Source organism: Marmota marmota, unplaced genomic scaffold (genome assembly GCF_001458135.2).
Source record: "Marmota marmota marmota unplaced genomic scaffold, marMar, whole genome shotgun sequence".
In the NCBI taxonomy this organism is placed as follows: Eukaryota; Metazoa; Chordata; class Mammalia; order Rodentia; family Sciuridae; genus Marmota; species Marmota marmota.
This window is the reverse complement of record NW_026000241.1, coordinates 15,646,881-15,669,138: the sequence shown is the minus strand read 5'-3', so window position 1 is coordinate 15,669,138 and position 22,258 is coordinate 15,646,881. Positions and strand designations below refer to the sequence as shown.

Genomic DNA, 22,258 nt, shown 5'->3' with positions numbered 1-22,258 from the left:
AGTAGGACCCAATTGGCACAGGGTCAGGTGTCCCCTTTATCCCCTCTGCTTGGGGTGCTGGCCTAGGACCCCCACATCCTTATGCAGCTGCTGTGAGCTCTGGCTGAACCTCAGGATCACAATGACAACAGGGCCCATTCAGCGTGACCTATTGCCTCTCTCATGCATCTTCTCCTGTGGCTGCAGTGTCTCCAGTGTTGGACTGTGGTTACTGCCTCATTGGGGGAATAAAGGTAACCAGATTCATCTGCAAAAATGTGGGCTTCAGCGCTGGCAAATTCTGCATTATGCCCAAAAAGAGTTGGCCACCACCAAGTTTCAGGGTGAGTGATAATAGATTGGAAAAAGAGCAAATCCATCAAAGCAAATAACCTTCTAGAGGGAGTTGCTAGACTGCACCCCATGATTGGAAACGCACAAAAGCAGAAGGGTGTCCCTGGCATCGCTGAGTGAGGATGAGTGTGGAGACCAAGGTGGTAGTTCTGGTCATGGCACTAACACTATGACCCTGTCAGCCAGGGCTGGAAGGCAGGGTCTGTGCACTTGCCCCATTGGCCTGGCTTCTCCAATGCCCGAGCAGCTCCAGCCTGACATCCTTGATCAGCATGAGTGTGCTGTTCTTTGTGTTTAGTAGGGAGATTCCTCTGTACCCTTATGTCCAGAAAACATGTGCTAGATCCAGAGGACCTCACATCCCAAGGAGCATATTTTTCTCCCTTCAGATACCTGCCAGGGTCTTGCAGGCATGATTTTGTATCCCGGGCATGCTCAGAGGCTTCGCGTGTAGACACTGGGGCTGCAGCTCTGCTAACAGGATAGCAGGTGCCCCCCATGAAACAGGAGCACAGGGCCAAGGGTGGGATGGGAATGGAGGCAGACATACACCGGCACCACCGGCAGGATGTTGTGGCAGGGAAAGGACGATGTGCCTTAGGAGGACCTTCTCACCCCCTCCTGCTTGTGTCCCATGCACTTGTCCATGACATTCCTTGCACCTGCTGCCAGTGGTCAGCTCTTTAAAGCTCTGTGACTTCCTCATCTTTAACCTTAAGAATCTTGTGCCTGGCACCTGGTGAAAGGCAAGACAGCGCATGCATGCTCAATGAGGGCATCACAGACTCTTTATAGGATCCCTCAGATAGCAACATGAATGATAGAAGTCTGCAATGTGAGCACTGGGCTTTACACTCTTCCCCACACCTTTGTGTAATCTGCATGTCTTTAAGGCGGTTGCAACTTCCGGCTTTGTTGAGCAGCCTCCCTTTGGAGTCATGCCATCTGTGTTTGAGCTGGCCCCAGGCTCTGCTGTATTAATAGAGGTAGGTAAGGAGACACTGGCTCATGGTCCTTCCTCTTCATGATTGCTCATGGCTGTTTCTTCCGCTGCTGCATGATTGCATTTGCCTGTGATTTCATGACCCAAGTACATGTTCCTGCATCTTGTAGGCCATTGTCATTTGGCTGTCTTATGACCTCTCTCTTTTTTTTTTTTTTTGGTACTTGGAATTGAACTCAGGGGCACTCAACTACTGAGCCACATCCCTACCCCTATTTTGTAGGAACGTGGGGTCTGAGTTGCTTAGTGCCTCGCTGTTGCTGAGGCTGGCTTTGAACTCACACCTCCTGTCTCAGCCTCCTGAGCTGCTGAGACTACAGGTGTGCCCCACCGTGCCTGGCCTTATGAATGACCTCTCTTGCAAAGCAGATGGAGCTGTCATTTCCAGTGTAGTCCCTGAACATCTCTTGTCTGTAGCTGGGATTCACCTCCAGCCATTATAGAAAACACTATGGAGGTTTCTCTAGAATTAAAAATAGAACTACCACATGATCCAGCTGACCCTCTGCTGGGTATATACCCAAAGAAATGAAATCAGTATGTCGAAGAGGCATCTGCAATCCCATATCTTTGACAGCACTATTCACAAAAGCCAAGACAGGGAATCATCCTAAGTGTCCATCAATGGATGAATGGATAAAGAAAATGTGGTATCCATATGCAATGGACTATTATTCAGCCTTTAAAAAGGTGCAAATTCGGTCATTTGGGATAACACAGATGAAACTGGAAGACATTATGTTGAGTGACATAAATCAAGCATAGAAAGACAAATACTGCATGATCTCACTTAACTATTGAATCTTAAAATAGAGCTTGGAGTAACAAAGTAGAATGGTGGTTACCAGGGCCTGCGGGTGGAGAGAAATTGGGGGGAAATATAGTACAAAATGTATTACAGAGTGAGCTTTCGCTCTGTGCCAGTATCATCAGGGGAAAAAAAAAAAACTGTTCTTCTGGGTAGTTTTCATTTGTTTCTTTTGTTAGAAATGAGGTTGCATGTTGTCATCTGTTTTTTGAACTTTGTTTTCACATCCTTTCAGTCTACTCCCTGCGTTACTCTGGGATAGGGCCTGGACTGAAACCTCTAGGTTTGCGGGGGTCAGGCAGGGAGGCTGGGGAGCAGAGAGCAAAGGGAGAGTGCATGTCTGAGGAAGGAAAGAGGTAGGGGTGGGAGCCCCTGATGAGGGGTGACAGGGCACCCTCTTCTCCCCCAGGTCTTGTTCCTCCCAATGAGCCTGGAAAAGGTAGAGCAGACCTTCATCATCGTGTGTGACAACTGCCAAGTCAGGGAGCTGGTGATCACAGGTGGGCTTGTGTGCACTCCTGGGGCCTGGTGGGCACGGACACTGCCTCGGGAGCTGCTTTCGCTGCACAGCGGCCTGGCTTCATGCACCCTGTGTCAGGCAGCTGTGGGGGATGCTGGGGTCACCAGGTGCCAGGCACTAGCTTTTGGCCCTTCATTCTTGGATCTTGAATACCCAAGCTAGAGTGGCCTCCAGGATAATTCAAGGGGCCTTTTGGTGAGGAACAGATGGAAACCTGGGGTGCCATTTTGTAATTTCCTTTTGGATCTCGCTATGATCTCATTTGGGGAATTATCAGCAACACACAGAAACCACCAGGGGCACCTTTAGGTTTCCGGAAGGTTAGAAGGGCCTTCTCAACCTTTCTGCCTTCTCCCCACCCCCTCCCTTCCTTCCACCCAGTTTCACTTGGCAGGTATTAATTGAGTGCTTGCTATATTCAAAGTTCTCAAAATACCCTCCTTTTGGTCTGTGAAGAGATGGGGACATGAGTACGTGTGCTAATGGCCCTCTTTTCCCTCTTGCATGTGCTTCTGGGAATCATGGTCAAGGGCCACTGAATGAGGGTGGTGGCATGGGTCCTATGGCAGCTATTGATCAGAGTCCTGCCTTCAGCTTACGGGAGCTTCTCTGAACATTACCTACTTGGTCAGGAAGGGGGCAGCTGATCGCTTTGGATCTTATCTATGTTTCTGGTGAAAAAAGTCAACCGGACCCTGGAGAGCTCACAGACTTAACGGCCCAGCACTTCATACGCTTCAAGCCTGAAAACATTCGGTCCACAGCAAGGAAACAGCTGATTATCCGAAATGCTACGTGAGCTGCCCCTGGGTGTGCCCCTGACACGTACCCCTGCCCCTTCCTCTTCCCCTTCCTCACCTGACCCTGAATTTCCACTCAGGCCGGAGCTTCCTTGCCTTGGGGATTCTGATCTCAGATTAGATCCAGACTGAACGGAAGGACCCAGATTTACACTGTCCATCATGGTGGCCACCAGGCACATATGGATTTTTAAATCTAAATAAAATTACAGTTTCCTTCTAGGGCGCTAGTCAGTCTAAGAGCTCAGTATCCACAGGTAAGCAGTGGCTCCTCTATTAGTGCGGCTCTCTAAGACTTCCATTGCTTCAAGAATCTCACTGACACAGTGCTGCTCTAAACTATTTCAGACCACCCCGAGCCAGGAATAGTTTCCCACCTTACTTCCTGTGCTGGGGAAGTAATCCTGGTCCCCAGCCCTACATCTGTTGGTTCAGCTCTCATTGCCATTTATTTTCTGACCAGCCTCTGAGCATTACCCTTCTATCGGGACCAACCTCGGGGAACTTCCAGCCCAGGCTACCTGGTGACCTGAGATGCTGACAGCTGCTGTCTACAACATGGCCAGAGTCCTGCCCCTCCTACTGCCGTAGGGTTTTCATTGTTTCTCTTGGCAGTCAGGGGGCACACGTCTTTCAGGACATAGCTGTCCTGGGAGGCGACGGCTGGAGGCGGAGGGCAGGGACGGGGTGGATGTGGCAAAGTGTGGAAACTCTCACTTGGTAGAAGATAGTGCAGAGGATTTTCCTAATATTTTCCAGGGGTTGGGGCTGAGGGGGCTAGATACCTTTAGTTTAATGCTTAGTTTTTAGATTTTAAATCTAAATCAATTAAAAGTAAATTAAATTGAATTGATTTAAATGATTAAATTAAATGATTTCCTGAGTTGTCCGTTTCCCCTGATGTGCTGCGGTTCCAGTCTCTAGAGCTGTGGATGGGAAGAGGTGGCTCTCTTTCGTAGCCTCTAATTTGGGCACCCTGACTCACCTACCGTCCTTATGCAGTTCTCCCTAGGCTCCTCCATGGGAACTGCTTGAAGACTGACCTAGTCACTTCCTGTTTCTGGGTGTTTTCTTGCTTTCTCTTGGAGCAGAGCTGGCCAAGCATGGGGTGGGAGGACCTGGTCCTGGAAGAATTGGAGCACAGCATTGGATGTGCTGCCCACTGTCATGATTGCCCCCACAGACATGTGGAGCTGGCTTTCCACTGGCAGATCATGAAGCCCAACCTGCAGCCCCTAATGCCTGGAGAAACCTACAGCATGGACAGCATCAAGTACCACCCTGACAGGGAGACTGCCTTCTCCATCATACCTGAGAAGGGGGTTCTGAGCCCCCACAACAACCAGGAATTCATCCTGAGCTTTTCTCCTTATGAGGTTAACATGATCTCATTAGCCACACATGATCGTATCATGATCTTTTGCCCCTGAATCCATGTTCTTTAATGACATCAAAGCCACAGCTGAGCCTGAACCAGGTACCTGGGCATCCTGCCAAGATTGGCACCTAGATGGCTTAGCGTGTCACTGGACCATATGCCTGGTGAGCAGGACAAAGCAGATCATACTGCCTGGTCCTGATCCAAGACACCCCACTTGCAACAAGACCTGGGCTCATTTCCACATCCCTGGTTGTGTCAAAGCATATTACCATTCCTACCCATCCTACAGCAGTGCCTAGAGAGGGAGGTGCAGGTTCCCAAGGGCCTGGTTAGCACAGGGCCAGTCTAGAGCCCTTGCTGGTGGTTCTCAGACCTGAGTGAGCAGGGCTGCCTCACTATCTGAGAGTTTGTGCTTCAGACACCCCAAGGCCCTGTCCAGGGCCCATGTCAGCCTGGTGGGGGTCGGGGGATGATTTTGTTGTTCCCCGAGTCAGGGATAGCTCCTATCCTGGCAGCAACCCCACTTTCTTAAGAGGTGGCAGGGAAGCGTTTCTGGCACAACTAAGGGGAGGAGAAGCTCCTGCCCACACCTGTCTTCTCTAGGCAGCCTGCAGTATTTTCAGGGTGCTGTGTTTCCTTGTAGCTGAGGAACTACCACAGTGTGCTGCAGATGGTGCTGGAAGAAGTTCCTGAGCCCTTGAAGTGAGTAGGGCCTATGGCTGAGGGTGGGCAGCTGGGCCTAGCCTCCCACTAGGGATGCTTCTGGGGAAGGTTCCAGACAGGGTGGATGAGGAACTTGACCCCAACAGGCTTTGAGGGCTATGAGCATTTTTGCATTGCCCTGGCAATCAGCTTACAGTGGGCACAGGATGCAGGGAGGAGGGTATAGAGTGCCATAGGCCACCCTAGGAACCTTGGGGCTCCAGGCTCACTGTTACCCTTGGATAACCAAGCTGGTGGCATCTAGGTGGTGCTGAGGATGCACTGCTAGGGGTTGGGTCTCCAGTCAGCCTAGTGCAGAGATCCCAGGCTAGGACTGCAGTCTGGTCCCTGGAGGCAGCAGGGCAGTGTCCCCATCTGAGGCCTTCTGTCACAGCACAGGCATTCATAGTCTTCCAGGGCACTGACTGACACTCCTGCTTGTCTCAGGTTGGGAGCTGTGGGTAGGGTGGAATCTTCTTTTCATAAGGCCAACCATGTGGGACAGAGGCAGGGACATGCAGTGATGTCCCGGGCTGCGTCAGCTCCTAGCTCGCGGTGGGTTTGTGTTCAGTTCAGAGGTGAATAATCTGGAGGACTACACATACTCTGTGGATGATGTGATTGTCGTGGAAATTGAGGTGAAAGGCTCAGCAGAACCCTTCCAGGTTCTCTTAGAACCCTACGCCCTCATCATCCCAGGGGAGAACTACATTGGCATAAATGTGAAGAAGGATTTTAAGGTAGGTCATCATCTGTCCCCTGTGTGGGCTAACTGAAGCCGTGTGGCACTTGGGTGAGGGTACAGGAAGGACAGAGCTGGAGCAGCCACTGCACAGAGCCTGAGGGCCCCTGAACCCAACGGGGGTTCACATAGATGCCTAGAGCCAGGTGAGTCTGTTTTATTTTATCAATGTTCCAGAGTCTTCTGAAGTCAGGGCTGCTGAACTCACTCCCAGGTTCCCAGGTCATTGGCAGGATATGGCAGGCACCCTCATCCCTGCAGCATGGAGTGAGGGTGCTGTGAGTTGGGAAGGCTATGGCTACTGGCGGCCAGGAGTTATTTGGGAGGGGGGTCAAGTGGACCCTTTGTGAACCCTCAATCCCACAGTCCTTCAGCAGGTACAGACATGACATGAAAGGGCAGTCCTGGGGCAGCCTAGATTGGGGTGTGTCTTTCAGATGTGGAACAACAGCAAGTCACCCATCAGGTACACGTGGGGGAAGATCAGCCATTGCCACATCATTGAAGTGGAACCCTGCACAGGGGTCATAGGTACCTTGGGGACTGCAGGGGGTGTGACCTCCCTGGGGTGGCTGCAAGAGGAGGTTTTAGGGTTCAAGGGGCTTGCACAAGGCCCTTGGTGTCTTGTGATCAGCTCCGGCATGGCAAGAAATGAGTACAGGCCAGATGTCCAGGCCCAGCCACAGAAGGAAACTTCTCCACTCACTTTCCCCTCTTTCCCAGAGCCCAACGAGGTTGGGGATTTTGAGTTGAACTTTACCGGGGGTGTCCCTGGCCCAGCAAGTCAGGACCTGCTGTGCGAGATCAGAGACTCGCCCTCGCCAGTGGTGTTACACATCGAGGCGGCCTTTAAGGTGCTGCAGACGGGGGTTGGGTGGCAGGGGTAGGACACAGAGCCCACTCCCTGGCTGCTCAGTAACAGATCCTTCCGGATGTCTCAGGGGCCTGCACTTGTCATCAACGTCTCGGCCCTTCAGTTTGGACTGCTCCGCCTGGGGCACAAAGTCTCGAAGTCCATCCAGATCCGGAACATCAGCCAGCTCTCAGCCATGTGGCACATGAGAGAGAGTCCGGTCTGCCTGGAAGAAAGGCATGAAGATGTAAGTCGGGGGCTGCTGGCTCCTAGGATGCCACCTCTCCCAGAAGCCAGTTCACCTTGGCTCAGGTCTGAACTGGGAAACTTGAACTGTGCTTTCCAATCAGAGCCCCGGGGCTGCGAGAGAAGGCACCCTTGGCAATTGTCGCCTGGCCGTGTGTCTAACTCTCCCCACCAAGAGGCAGCTCCTCTCCCCAGAATGTGTTCCCCCACCCCAATTCAACAGGTGGTTCTGGTTCCCTTTTCTACCATCAGATGCAAAACAGGACCTGGGCTTCTCCCTTGGCTGAGCAGTCTGAGTTTGGAAGCACATGGGCAGCTGCTTTGGGCAGAGGTCATGTACTGCTGGGCTCCTCCAGGGCTAGGATCCTTCTGGGGCCTATGCCTGCAGTGGGTACTGCCAGCAGGTGGCGCCTGGGCACAGGCATGTGGCCCAAATATGAAGACTTAAATCTAATTTTTTGGTTTTTTGTTTGTTTTTATTTGCATTTTTTTAGCCCTTTCTGTAGCAGAGCTCGGACCCCAAACTTCAATGCCTGAAAGCTGACAAGCACAAAGCCTTCTTTTCCTATGAGAGCAAGTCCTGTGCAGCCCCTGCTAAAGGCCAGGGAGGTTGAGGCTCAGAAGCAGGAGGCCACAGCACCAGGCCGACCCTATGGTTGGGCATGGTGGCCTGGGTGGGGTGGGGGAGGGAAAGGGAAAATCAGGCCACTTAGCACCTCCAGGCAGGCATGACCCTTGCACTCACTGTGAGGTTCTCATGGGAGAGACCCAAGAGAAAGATAAGGTCCCTTCCGATATAACCTTTCCATGGCTAGTGACACCCCACTATTCCGTGTGACCCACCCCGGGTCTTAGGGTTACTCAGAAGAATGTTCCATTTCTCATGAGACGGGAAGAACAAAATGGAAAGAACCCCTTCCTAAGTTCCCTTTCCCTCTCCCCCTCAGCCAAGGTCAACATACCTGATATGAGGGGAGGGACAGACCTTCCAGGTGAAGGAGTCCAATCCTCCAAGGAATGAGAGGGTGGAGAAAAGACCACCTGGGTGGAAAGGAGAAATTGTGGCCCCTTCTGCAATCTGGTGGCCTGATGGCTCTCCTCAACTGAAGCTGTCAAGAGTCCTGACCCAGGGTTCCCCATAGGGCTCACAGGCTGTCCTCCTGCTCCCCAGCTGGAGTCTCCATCTGCCTGCTCTGGTCTCCCCACATCCTGGGGCCTCCCTCTGCCTTCTACCTCTCAAATCTGGGCCAGGGTGTGGGCACCTGGCTTGTGCATTCCTGTTCTTGGAGACTCACTTTTTAATCCTCAATCCTGAGGCCCTTGCCCAGCCATAGTCCCCCACATGCTTGCCTCTTTCTGGGTCCCAGATGGCTCTGAGAGAGCCAGGGGCCCTTGGAGGTGCACCTGGTTGGGCATGGCCAGCCCCCAGGGCCTCTGCAATTCTCCATGTCCTCACTCCTCATCCTTCTGGATTGGCAGCAGGCATCTCCCTTGGACATTGAGCCTTCAAGTGGTTACCTTTACCCTCTGGGGGAGTGCCAGGTGACTGTAACCTTGGAGGCCTTGCACTGTCAGCGTCTGCAGACTGTACTAGAGCTGGAAGTGGAAAAAGGGACCTGGAGGTACGGGGCTGTGGGGGATGGGAAGATGACAACAGTATGTGCACATTTACAGTATATTTATTTATACCATGTGCAATGATGTATTTATCTAGAGACATTTCTGCATTTAAATTGACTTATACATGTTTATCCTAAAACATTTGAAAATTACCCAGAAGAATATTAAGATGATCCATAATCCATTACCTAGAAATAGTTCACTGATAATATTTTGGGGTATGTCTTTTTAGGATGTGTGTGCTAAAGGAATGTACATTAGTACAACCACCTTCAAAACCATTTTACTGTTTCCTGGTGAGATGTGACATAATAGTGAAAAACTAGAAACCCCAATGTTCATCAACAGGAGAATGAGCACAAAAATAGTGACATATTTCAATGAGCAAATATTTTTGTATTCTGGGAGGGACACACTGGAGATTTCAAAGGTAGTAGTAGTTCTCTTCTTCCTCTTCCCTTGTTTTTTCTTTTTTTGTACTGGGGATTGAACTTAGGGACACTTAACCACTGAGCCACATCCCCAACCCTTTTTATATTTTATTTAGAGACAGGGTCTCACTAAGTTGCTTAGAGTCTTGCTAAATTGTCATTCTGGCTTTGAACTTACAATCCTCCTACTTCAGCCTCCCAAGCAGGCAGGATTACAGACACGCACCACTGCTCTGGCTCCCCTTCCCTTTTCCCTCCCATCTCTCTTTCTTGCTTTCCAGTGGAAAGTTTCTCACCTATATAAAAATAGAATAGCATAATAAGTGCCCATGAACTATCACCTACCTTCAAAAGTTATCAGCTCACTGCAAATAACATTCCATCTACATCCCCCATCCACTCCTCTCAACCCCTTCCAAAGTTACTTTGAAGTGAAATATTTCCTTAAGGCTAGTGGTAATATTTTGTGTCTGAAGCTGGATGGGGATATACCTGTCTTCTTTTTACTATTATTTTTTATATATTTAAGCTCTGCATATATTTTATATTCATTATTGCATGTGTATTCATTATAAAACAATTGAAATGCTCATTTAAAACCTGTATGGATACTCTGGAATTATCCTCCAAAAACACTGCACCATTTTATACTTCCTCCTGTCTGGGCCCATATTCTCACGATGACAGATATTATCTGGCTTTAATAATTTGACCATCTGACGGGGGTGATGCCACCAGTGTTTTGTTGGAAGTCCTTTACTGTGATGACCAGTGCGGGTCTGAGTGTGAGTCTTTCCCACTGGTCCTGCAGGGCACTCTGTGGGCCTTCAACATGAAGGCTAAGTTTGCGTTCACCTCTGGGAACATGTCTTCCATGAAGTCTTATTTTCTTTCCTTTCCTGTCTCTGTTCTTCTGAAAGGACCTTGTATTAACCAAAATGTTTACAGATTGCAGGTGATACAGCTGCAGACAAGGAAGAAAAAGCATCCCTGCCTTGCCATCCCAAGGGCCAAAACTCTTCCCTTTGTTGGCTGTTCTGTTTTCTCCCATCCTCTACCCTTCTTCCCTCTTGCAACCTCCATCCCAGTCCCAACCCTCAACTCTGCTTCTCTCTGTGGGCCTTTCCCTCCTCTGTTGGTGAGGGCCCTTAGCCACTCTGCCTGAGGAGGCGATCCTTAGAGCCTGGGCTCCCTCTGTGAAAAGTGAACCTGCTTTCTCCAGAGATGGGCCCTGATAGGTCCTCTCTAGGTCGTGTTCCTCCCCTTCCCCAGGTGGGGGGTTAGGAGTAGGGGTGAGAGGTGGGCATCTGTCTCCAGAAGAAGAGAGAGAGTGGGAAAGCTTGCTGAGCTCCAACAGCCCACTCAACACCTGCTGGAAACTTGCAGCATGATTTTAACTGGATTTCTAATATTTCTATTTTTTCAATGGCTTTGCTCCTCACTCAGGGAAGGTGCCCTTGGCCTTGTGGCTCACTCTTTCTGCCTTTGGTGATATGCCTTTCTTTGGAAATCATACTTTTAAATTTTAGGTTTTGGGGGTTGGTGTTGTTTTGTTTTGTTTTTGTACTAGGTTTTGAACTAGGGGGCACTTAACCACTGAGCCACATCCCCAGTCCTTTTTTGTATTTTATTTAGAGACAGGGTCTCACCGAGTTGCTTAGGGCCTGGCTGATTTGCTGAGGCTAGCTTTGAACTCACAATCTTCCTGCCTCAGCATCCAGACCTGCTGGGATTGATTACCAGCATGGGCCACCGAGCCTGGCTTTGGGGTTGTTCTTTTTTGATAGAAATGTGTTAGCGTCTTGTACATACAAAACCTCTTGCATCCCCCCAAGGAAATCTGATTTCCCTTTTCTTGAGTGTGTGTCTGGAGACCTTCTCCCTTCGTTTTTTTAGTTTTCTTCTACATCTGGCAACCGTTGGCTGTCCACTGCTGTTTCTGAATGGAGGATCTAGTTGATTTGCACACAGAACTGGTGGCGTCAGTTTTCCTCTCAGTAAGTGGGTGTAGGAATGGCAAGCGCCCCTCTTCCAAGGAGTGGAGAGTAGGTGAGCATGTTGCCCCAGAGCACACCATAACCCCAATCCCCTGAGAGGAAGAAGCCTTTAGAGGAAGCAGCCAAGACCGCAAAGGAAGCCCATGTTGGGCAGCTATACAAACCTGTCCATCGCTTCCTTCATAAATAGCAATAAAAGGCTGGGAACAATTTGGTTGTTTTTCCTCCAGGACAGCTGAGAGGCCCAGGAGTACTGGGGACTCTCTCCTGCCCACACCCATGTTCTCCAAGGGTGGCAAGTACTACAGCCCCGTCTCCCGTATGTGGCCTGAGCTCCAGGCCCGAGGAGACCAAGCCGATCAAGCTCCCAACCCTCCTTGCGTGTTCCCAGTTCTTTCCCCATGGCCCACTCCTTCCCTTTGACTCTTGTCATTGACAGTGTCAGCACTTCTCTTCACCTGCACATGACCTTCATTCCAGGGGTTTTAGGAAGCAGTATTGTTCTCTTCTGTTGTATCAGTTAATCTGATCACATCCTGTTCTCCTTTTCTGCTCCTTATCCTCCTTTTTTCCATGGAATGACGTTACATTTACCCCTTTCTTTTTTTTTCTTTTGGTGCTGGTGCTGGGTATTGAACTCAGGGCTTCCCTTCTGCTAAGCACGTGCCCATAACCCCAATCTCTTTACCCGTCTTTGTGAGCTTTCGCAGGTGGCCCCTGTGCTGGATATCATAGCTACCCGTCCTGACCGCTCTCCATCCTCCCTGCTGCTCTCTGGTCCTCCACATCCTTAGTCACTTGTGATTCTCTTTCTGGTGGCAGTCATCCTAGCATGAGAGGTGTATTTCCCTGAGGATTGAATTTGCATTTCCCTTTGGCCAGTGAACAGTGCTGAGCATCTGTTCATACACTCATAGGTTATCTGTGTCAATTTTGCACTATATTTTTTCATACAGTGCAAAAAATGGGTCCAATTTTATTCCTTTCCATGAAGTTAACCCGTTATCCCAGTACCATTTCTTAAAAACACTATTCTTTACCCACCAAATTGTTTTGGCACACTCAAAAATCAATTGATGGACGTGTGAGGGTTTATTTCTGGATTCTCCATTCTGTTTCACTGAACCACATGTCTGTCCTTGGGCCAGGTGCCACAGTGTGGATCACTGTGGCCTTGTAGTAAATCTGAAAACTGGGAAATATGAATTCTCCAACTTTTTTTCTTTTTCAGGATTGTTTTAGCCATTCTGGATTCTTTGAATTTCCATATGATTTTATGACATCTCCATATAAATCAGTTGGCTAATTTCTGTGAAAAGCCAGCTGTGGTTTCCGTAAGGGAGTGAGTAGCATCTGTAGGTCGATTTGGGGAGTGTCATCATCTTGGCAGTGTTCTCCATGAGTATGTCTTTCCACTTATGTTCTTTTTCATTTAGTTCTATGATATTTCATTGTTTTCAATTCTTATATTTCTTTTATGAAATTATTTATAAATATTTTATGCTTTTTGATGCTTTTGGAAGTAGAACCATTTTCTTAACTTTGATTTCTGGTTGTTCATCACTCCTGCATAGAAACACAATGTTCTTGCATGTTGGTCGTGTATCCTGCAACCATGCTGATCTCATTTATTCGTTCTAATATTGTTCTAAAGAGAAGGACATGTTATTTGCATAAAGATAATTTATTCTATTATTTCTTCTTTGGATTTTATTTGCTCTTTCTCTAGTTTCTTAGGTGGGAGCTGAGGCTTTTGGTATTTTTTTTAATATTGGCATTCATAAATATAAATTTACCTCTGAGCATTGCTTTAGCTGCATCCTATAAGCTTTGAGATGTTGTGTTTTCAATTTCATTGACATAAAAATATTTTCTAATTTCTCTTGTGATTTTTTTCTACTTGACCCTAAATTTTTTACTTTATTTATAAGTGTGTTGTTTAATTTACAGATATTTTTGTTTCTCTAATTTCTTTCTGTTGTTGATGTCTAACTGAATTCTGTTGTTATTGGAGAATATACTTTATATAATTACAGTCCTTTAAAGCTCACTGAAGCTTGTTTTATGAGCTCTCTTGTCTTCCATTCTGGAAATGTTTTATATGCCCTAAAGAACATATGTATTCTGGCCAGGCATGGTAGCACACACCTGTAATCCTAGTGACTTGGGAGGCTGAGGCAAGAGGATCTCGAGTTCAAAGCCAGCTTCAGCAAAAAGTTAGGTGCCAAGCAACTCAGTGAGACCCTGTCTTGAAATAAAATACAAAATAGGGCTCAGTATGTGGCTCAGTGATCAAGTGCCTCTGAAATCCCTAGTTACCTCCCCTGCCAAAAAAAGAATTATATGTATTCTGCTGTCAGACAAAGTACTGTATATGTCTGTTGGGTTGTTTGGTTAATTGTACTGTTTAACTCTTTCCTTCCTTTGTAAAATTATTTTCATACAAACTTCATTTTCATACACTAAAGTTCCACCAACACAGTTTTACAGTTTCTGGCTTATGTAATTGTCTTTTAAATCAGAAGGAAAGAATTTCAATAAAATAACATTTATTCTGCCCTTTATATTTACCTACATTTTATATAATGCAGTTGTATCAGTCAGGGTTCCACTAGAAATTTATTGCAAGGGTTTGGCTTATGTGACTGGCCAGGCAATTCCAGAATCCATAGGGCAGGCCTGCAGGAAGCAAGAGCTGAGGCTGCTTAGCACACATGGAATGTCTTTCTCTGGGTAATTTCATTTCAACTGATTAACTCAGGCCCAGCCACATTATCTAGGATAATCTTCTTTGCTTACCCTGGACTGACTCTGAATGTTAATCATGCTGGCAAAATACCTTCAGATGTCCATCCAGGCAGAATACCTGTTTGTTGAGCTCCTGCTCTCACCACAAGAAAAAATTGAACAAACTGAAAATCATTGACTTCTTAGATCCATCAGAGAATTGAGGTCATAGGATACATTGCAATCCCCAAATCTGGGGGGAGAGGCTAATACAGAATACACATCAGTTAACCTGAAGCAGAAGCTACTGGGGCCATCAATGGGAAGGAATGCTTAAAAAAGTAGCTTCAGCAAATTCTGGAGCTGAATGTAGACTAGCTATAGGTAGAAACTTGGAGGTGCACTAGGTTATCAGGGTGGAGATTGGAAAAATTCTCTTGTTTTGCCAGGGTAGGGTGGGGAGACGAAGTGACCATTCTGGAAAAATAACCACTTTAAAATAAGCCTAAATTATTCTCCATATAATTTCTCTTACACCTCAGCATTTCAATTTGGAGTACTTATAAACAGTATTGTATTTTCACTCAATTCCATGTGTTCATTATGTATGTAAAAGCATGATTTGATTTTTGTGCTTTGATCTTATCCCATATAACTTTGCTGAACTTAGTTCTAGAAGTTCTTAAAATATAGACTCCTCAGAATTTTCTGCATAGACCATCATGACAACTGTATATAGGGGCAGTTTTATTTCTTCTGTCTCCTGGTGTTCCAGCTACCTTCCTGTGTATGCTGAGGTACAGGAGCCCCACGTATACCTGAAGAGCAGCCAGGTGGAGGTCAGCAACCTCTACATGGGGGTGTCCACAAAGTCAACCATCACGCTCGTCAATGGCACGCTCCTGTTCACGCGGTTTCACTGGGGCAAGGTGAGTGAGCCTGTACCATCCAGGAGCAGTCTGCAGCCCTCAGCAACAGAGACCTATGTGGCCCCCCAATCCCTCCCATAGCATCTGTTCAGCCTCTCTCCCTACCACAGCCCGCCCATAACTCCATAGAGCCCAGAAAAGCTTGGATCCTCAGAGGAGCGGCCCATCTGGTCTGGCTTTGGTCCTGCCTTTAGGGAATTCCAGTTCCTGCCTGAGAAGGAGTTTCTGGTGAACACAGATAGAGCCTTCCAGTTAGCAGAGTGTGTGGCTGGTCCACATAGCTGTCAGGAGCCCAATTGTGGTTCTGCCCCATGGCTCTGAGATCTGTGGAAGATGGAGCCACATCCTTGTATATCAAAGGCATTTGCCTTCTGCTTCCCAACACTCTGGGCCTCTCAGGGTAGCTCATTTAGTCCGTGCAACCCACTGACAGGTGGCGAAGTCCCTCCAGGGTTGGGGAGGACAGAAGGAACCTTGGGACCTACTGTGGGTCTGAGTCTCAGCTAGCAGTGAGCATGCTGTCTGGACTCGGGTTCCTCTAGGAGCCTCACACAACAGGTCCACAAATGTGTCCACCAGCTCCTAGGGCACCAAGCAGCCTTCTGCACAGCAATAGTCTCTCCCAAACGTGGCCTGCTGGGCCCCAGTGAGGAGCGCCTGCTCAACTTGGAGTTGACCGTGCATACCATGGTGAGTACAGTGATATCAGAACCTGAGTGACTAAGACACCTGTCAACAGGTTGTGCTTGTGCCTCAGGGAGGTCCTGCTCCTGGTCCTTGTGGGTAGGGAAGGGATTTTTTGCATTTGGGTGTAGGATCCCCATTCAAGCTGGGCCAACTTTCTAAGAACACAAGGTCAGAGAGCCTGGAGCAGCCTGGATGTGCTCTGAGACCCTCTGGCCCTTTTGGCACCAGCTTTAGCCTTCTCCAGACCATTCTTTGTGGCTGGGGCGGGGTCCAGCTTTCCAGTTGGCCCAGAGACCTAAGGCAGAGGTTCTGTTTAAGGCAGACACTGTGCCAGATGCTGCTGGAGGAGGTGACTGGTAGCCAGGGTCAGCCTGGGGGAGGCACAGCTTTTCTCTGGAGGGGCCCAGAGGGAGACCATCTGGGTGAACATGATTAGTGCTTGAGCATTGTTGGATATTGCTGCATGGTTCTTGTTGGGGAAATAATTTCTTCCTTGCAAAGACTTGCAAAATCGGGTCTCAGTTTTTCGCTGGCAAACATGGGACAGTGAGCTTTTCTATACAGATGATCCTGAGCTCCAGGATGATAGACCCAGGCATAGCATGGTGCAGATCCCACTCAGGAAGGACATGATGTCTATTATAGTAGCAGCATCAGAAAGAATGAGCAGCTCTCCAGAAGTCACTCTGAAAGGTTTTCCTTTCTGTGGACATGCACAGATGTTTCAGGAAGACTCAGCATGAACCCTGGGGATGGGGCCAGGCCTCTGGGGACAGGATGTGGGCCTACTGGCTGGGATTACTAAAGCACACAAGAGCCCTTTCTCAGAGATGAGCCCAGACAAAGGTCAAGGCCTTCATGTTGGGCCACTCACAGAAACCACCTCTGCTGTGGAAGACCATCTGTACCCACCTCTGAAGCCCTGGGTCTGACTGAGCCCTGGATGGGTTTTCTTGTAGGAAGAACTGACGGATCTGGCTCTTCCTTGTTATGTGTCAGGAATGAAAAAGCCACTGGCCCTAGGTATCTCTGGAAAGCCCCAGGGACTGGAAGTGACCATCACTGTCTCCATGGAGGGCTCTGATATCAGGTGAGCCCAGAGTGGGAACAGCTTTACAAAGAACTGGCAATGTACTGAGAGTCCATTCCCAGCTGATTCCTACCACTGGGAAGAGGCCATAGAGTTGTGATGGGCCCTGACCACTTGCTTCTGCAGGAGCAGACCCTTTATCCCACCCCTGTCCTCTGTGTGTCCAGGGCTGCAGGCTCCTTGGGCTTTCCCATATGAGGCCCAGCAACCTGGAGACATGCCAGTCTGCCCCTAGCCAGGGACTGCCTAACAGAGTTCCAGGCCTCTGTTAGCATGGTGGGCAGACAGGAAGGCGGGGTCTGGGGGTTCCAGCTCCATGAGGAGGGAGTCAAAGATGAAGCCAGGTTTCTGGGCAGCTCCTGCACCCCTTCCTAGGGTGGTTCACTGAGTAGTCCAAAGACCACAGGTAACATAGCGCCCATGGACATGGGGCAATGTTTTCAGGACAAAGCAGTGGCCGGGCCACCTGGAGGAGCTCCACCTAGACTTTGGATCAACGGTGCCACTGAGGACCCGTGTGAATGGCCAGATCATTCTGACCAATTGCTCCCCAATGCAGACCTCTTTCACTCTCAATTTTGACTACTTTGGGAGCCCCCCAAACAGCCTGAGCAAAAGCATCAGCCTGTAAGTCTTGTTTCCTTTGGAGGCTGTCTCCAGGGTGGGTGTGCATGGGTGGAGTTTACCTCCTTTGTGGCTTAGGTGGCAAGAGGCTGACTGGTGTAGAAGGGGGCATCTGTGACTTTACAGGGAGATATAGAGAAACAGAGAGAGGAGATGGCTTTTTGCTACCCACTCTTCAATATTGACTGGGCCTGTGGGAAAGGCTGGGATGTGCCCCCTCCTCCTCAGCCTGGCCTGCTGACATGGCAGGCTTTTGAGATGAGGCAGGAGAGGCCCGTGAATGAGGGAGAAGTTTCTATGGATAGAAAGAACCAGGCAAAGATGTGGGAGGGACGACTTAAGAATGGGAGTGTTCTGGGGACATTGGATGGTGTGGCTGGGCTGACGTGAAGAAGTGAGCTGGGGAGGATGACCAGGAGGGAAGACAAAAGGTCAGCGGAGACACTGATCAAGGGAAAAGCAAGACATGGAGCACTGCACCACAGATATTGGCCAAAACTACATTTTAGGACATCTTTTTTGGAGGCAGTTTGCCAGCACACACCTGTGTGAGACCTCAGTGCCTCATCTCTTAAAACCACTGCCATGTGCAAGAGGGAGAGCCATAAGCAGTGGATAATCCATCAGCTCTCTGCTCCAAAGGGTTAGTGTGCATCCAGCACTGGACAGAGGTCGGCAGGGTGCACTGAAAATGGGTCTGTTGCAGAAGTTTGGGCAAGAGAGGGAACATTGGGATGGGTTTGCATCCTAGGTAACTAGGGCACAGCCTGGGACAAGGGATCCCTGCCCTAGAGCCCTCCTGGATTTCTTAGGGGATGATCTGTATGACTTGGGGAGTGGCCTGCAGCTGGGGATACTTTGGATGATAGAGGTGTAGTGGGGGCAAAGACCAGAGAAAAAGGTGAAGAAGAGACCTGACCAGCTTTTCCCTGGGAGAAGCAGGCAGTGCCACCTTCCTCTGCTGGATGCAGTACTGTTTTCCATGGGGGCATGGCTCAGGTCCTGGGAAAGGCTTAGCTGTTTTTATGCCAAGTTTTTTGTTGCCTCCATTTATAAAGCCCTGACTTGCCTCCTGCCCTGCTAAAGTCGGCGCGGATCCGAGAGCACTTGGCCAAAAAAGAGCAGTTGGGTAAGAGCCACCAGGGTGGGGGGTGAGGGCTAAGGGCTGATGCCTGGCCAGAGTGGAGTTTCACCTGGCCTTCTGAGGATGTGGGCCAGCAGCTGCCCGTGAAGAAAACCAGGAATGGAGACCTCCTTCTCAGTGTCTTTCCTAGCTAGGTCCTCAAGATGGCCATGGCTTTTCACATGACAATCTCCTACTCTTGAATGAGGTCATTTCCTTGGTAGGGCATAACCTCATGCACAGGGCCTGAACTTGATTTGGGCTGCATAGTGGCTCATAAAGGAGGGCTGTTGATGAGCTCTGGACTCTCGGGAGAGAAGAGAGTTAGCCAGGCAGGACACCAAGCTACTGGTACCTGAGCTAGCCTCCTGACCACAGAGAGGCTGTGGGGTGGCTGGTCAGGGGGAGTGCATTGGTAACTCCTGAGGGTTTGGAACTCACTCTCAACCCCAGGCTCCTGAGCCCTCATTCCTGATTCTCCCCCAGATTTTATGGAAAGCATGTTATCTTATGGGAGAGGAGTTGCATTCTTCCCCCACACTTCCAAGGGTGTGCTGGGGGCTTTCCAGCAGCTGAGCATTGACATCACAGGCTGTGCCAACATGTGGGGCGAGTACTGGGACAGCCTTATTTGCAAGGTAATGACACACAGGCGGGCACACCCCTCTGACTTCCCTTTCTCCAACACCCAGTCCTCAGCCTCTCAAAGCTCACCAAGTTACAAGGTGATCCTACTGATCCTGGGATACCTGCCACAACCTCTGGGATGGAGGCTGGGATGTTCTAGGCAGGAGGGGTCCTCATGAGCAGTAGAACCTTCTGCACTTTTCCCCTTGAGGTGCAGGGCTGGGACCACAGTAAGGACAGAAATTAGCAGACTATGCCATGACCCGAGACCTAGAGAAGGGAGTAAGAAATAGAGGGAATAACAGCCTCCCTTGCCTAGCCTTCTGTGCATTCCATTATTACCCCATGGGTCATTCATTTGCTCCTTCACTCAGCACACATGGAGCTCCTACTGTGTACAGGGTCCTGTGCAGTCCTTAATACTAGGGGAGATACAAGGATGAAATCAATGACCAGCCAGGAGATAAGGCCTGCAAGGAGCCCCCTGGTTTACCATGGCAGGGTAAAACACACATACATTATTCTATACACCATTCTGTTGTTGCATAGATTTTTGTGAACTCTTTAGTAAGTTAAACAGACTAATTATAGTAGATATTTGCTTTAAGTTGCTTGTATCATGTACGACAAATGGTTGCTTATGTTAATACATAGTTACTAAATAACAGTAAGGGGAAAATAAAGTATTGCAAGTAGCAAAGGGTTTGAATAGGTGATTCAAAGAAAGACAAGTCCAAATAGCTAATACTTATATTAAAAAAAAGTCATCACTAGTAGTTAAATAAATGTAAGTACAATAACCACAAAATACTGGTTTGTGTCAGATTAGCAAGGTTTGAAAGCTATTGGTGAGGTATGGGGAAAGGAAACATCTTAGCCTGGTGGGTCCAGAGGTAGGGAATGCCTCTGGCCTTTGGGAGCACTTGGGACTGTGCCATGTCCAAATTTAAAGGGTCTCCAAGAACACATCTGTAGATTATGTACAAATGACTTCACAATAGGCTGCTTTTCTTTTCAGCATTATTTGTAATGGCAGGGAGGAAACAAATATGGATTTGTGTCCATCTGTAAAAGACTGGATAAGCCATTGGGCTGCTTCCCTACAGTGGAATTCTGCAAAGCCTAGCCTATGATATCATGAATCTGTTTTAGTAAAATTATATCATTAAGAGAAAAGGTTATTAAAGAACAACCTGTCTGGCATGCTGCCCACCTGTATCTGTCTTAATGGACACAAAGGAAGGGTGGACGGATACATGCTAAGATGGCGGCAGTGAGTCCAGCAGGGGGAGAATTATGGGTGATTAGTACACTATGTTTTTTCCCCAGAAATAAGCATTTATTACTTTTAAGTAACAGAGAAGAATAATAAGGTTTTTTTTCCCCTTTAAAAGTTAACAGAGATTTATGCAGATGGAGGCTGGCAGAGCCCAGGCTGGGGCTGTCTGGAGAAGGAGTCAGTGGGAAATGAGGCTGGGCCAAGCCAGGACCAAGCTGTGGGGTGCTTGAGGTGGCTGGAGGGAATGCAGGGGCAGCTGGTAACAGGGGTGACAAAGGGTGTATTTGCAGGTGGGAGACCTGCCACCAGCAGTCATCCCAGTGCACATGGCAGTGGTGGGCTGCCCCATCAGCTCCCAGCGGACCACCTCTTATATGGCTGACAAGTCACAGAAGGAGCCCATCATCAGGTGCCCCACCCTTGCCCTCATCCTCTGCTCCCTAGTGGCTCCCCAAACTCTCCAACCTCCAGCTTGGGCTTCCCATCTACCTCAATGTTCTCCATATGGCCTAAAGCCACCTGGTGCCACCTACAAGGGGTCCCAGGTTAGGTTATTCCTGGGGGAAAAGAGGCCTTAGGAGACGTGGCCACCACCTATGGGTCTCTGAGGGACTTTGGGGTGGGGGGCAGAAGTAGTGAGTAGTCCGTGTAACTCAAGGTCAGTACCAGACCTAGGGCTGCTCACACAGATGAGCTGGGATCAGCATAATTCAGGGGACAGGGAATGGATTTCCAGAGCAGTGAGCTGCCCCAGGTTACAGGCCCTCAACCAGTGCACAGGGAAGGCCTCCAGCCCTGGGTCTCAGTGTCACCAAGGTGAGGACAGACCACTGTGGACCTCCTGGTCCTTATCTCATACTCCTCTCTGCAGTATCCCTGCCTGCCAGGTGTATGCCGTCTGTGGCTTGCTCAATCCCATCTCTTGCCTCCAGGTTTGGGACCCAGGTCTCTGGAGGAGACACAATCACACGGAAACTTCGCCTGAATAACTCCAGCCCCTGTGGTGAGATGATTGTGAGATAAACTGGGGAGGTGCTCTTGGAAGCTGATGGCCCCGAACAGGATGTGGGGGCCTGTGGTTACCAAGGGAGGTCCACAGGGATCAAGAGGGAGAGTTGACCATGGCAGTCCAGGGTTGCCAGAGAGTGCCTCTCCCATCATCGAGGACGGGATCTGCTCTTGCCTAGCCTTGGGTCTCCCAGTATCAAAGGAGCCACAGAGCCTTGCTGTCATCAGGGTTGCTGGGCCTAGGGCTACTTCCAGGGGACCCCGTTGCTCATTCCTTCAGCAGGCAGGACCTGCACTCTATCCAGGATCTGAGCAAGAAGTTGGGGATACAAAAGGCACAAGACAGCAGGGTCTCTGCCTAGGGCCCCATCCTATGGGTGTGACTGTGCATGGAGGCTAGCGCCTGAGGATCAAGGGGCCTGCATGTCCCCAAGGAGGGGCACTTAGGCTGAGTCTGGAGGGAAAATAAGCCAGCATTGCTTGGGGCAGTGAGTGATGACAAAGAGTATTCTGTGCCACCAGAAGAGCTATGGGCAGCTCAGAGACTTGAGGGAGACAGCAGGATCAGCCTGGCCTCATTGAGTCCCCTGGGGAGTGTGTGAGGCATCCCCAGGCTGACCCCCCTGGGCAGAATGAGCCCGTGTCAGGTGGCAGGACTTGGCACTATCATAGCTAAGCTGCCCAGGCTCTCAGGAAGTCATGGCCGCAGGAGAGAGCCCTGCTCTAGG

At 49.3% G+C, this 22,258-nt stretch overlaps 1 protein-coding gene across 9 annotated transcripts in view; it reads left to right on the top strand.

The window, feature by feature from the left end:
- The window catches only part of Dlec1 (DLEC1 cilia and flagella associated protein), a 49,475-nt gene that overhangs the window by 19,957 nt on the left and 7,260 nt on the right, over positions 1-22,258 (top strand). For 4 of the 9 annotated variants that reach the window (XM_048795080.1, XM_048795078.1, XM_048795084.1 and 1 more), the window contains exons 9-26: positions 187-323; positions 1,227-1,319; positions 2,554-2,644; positions 3,297-3,459; positions 4,648-4,840; positions 5,489-5,547; positions 6,119-6,287; positions 6,727-7,143; positions 7,231-7,389; positions 8,868-9,010; positions 14,939-15,092; positions 15,672-15,782; positions 16,739-16,869; positions 17,314-17,496; positions 18,552-18,622; positions 19,103-19,254; positions 20,813-20,931; positions 21,455-21,525. In XM_048795080.1, coding sequence (XP_048651037.1) covers positions 187-323; positions 1,227-1,319; positions 2,554-2,644; positions 3,297-3,459; positions 4,648-4,840; positions 5,489-5,547; positions 6,119-6,287; positions 6,727-7,143; positions 7,231-7,389; positions 8,868-9,010; positions 14,939-15,092; positions 15,672-15,782; positions 16,739-16,869; positions 17,314-17,496; positions 18,552-18,622; positions 19,103-19,254; positions 20,813-20,931; positions 21,455-21,525 — 2,616 coding nt within the window. The remainder of the gene's footprint in view (positions 1-186; positions 324-1,226; positions 1,320-2,553; positions 2,645-3,296; positions 3,460-4,647; positions 4,841-5,488; positions 5,548-6,118; positions 6,288-6,726; positions 7,144-7,230; positions 7,390-8,867; positions 9,011-14,938; positions 15,093-15,671; positions 15,783-16,738; positions 16,870-17,313; positions 17,497-18,551; positions 18,623-19,102; positions 19,255-20,812; positions 20,932-21,454; positions 21,526-22,258) is intronic. The other 5 variants (XM_048795086.1, XM_048795085.1, XM_048795082.1 and 2 more) reach the window with 3 other exon arrangements.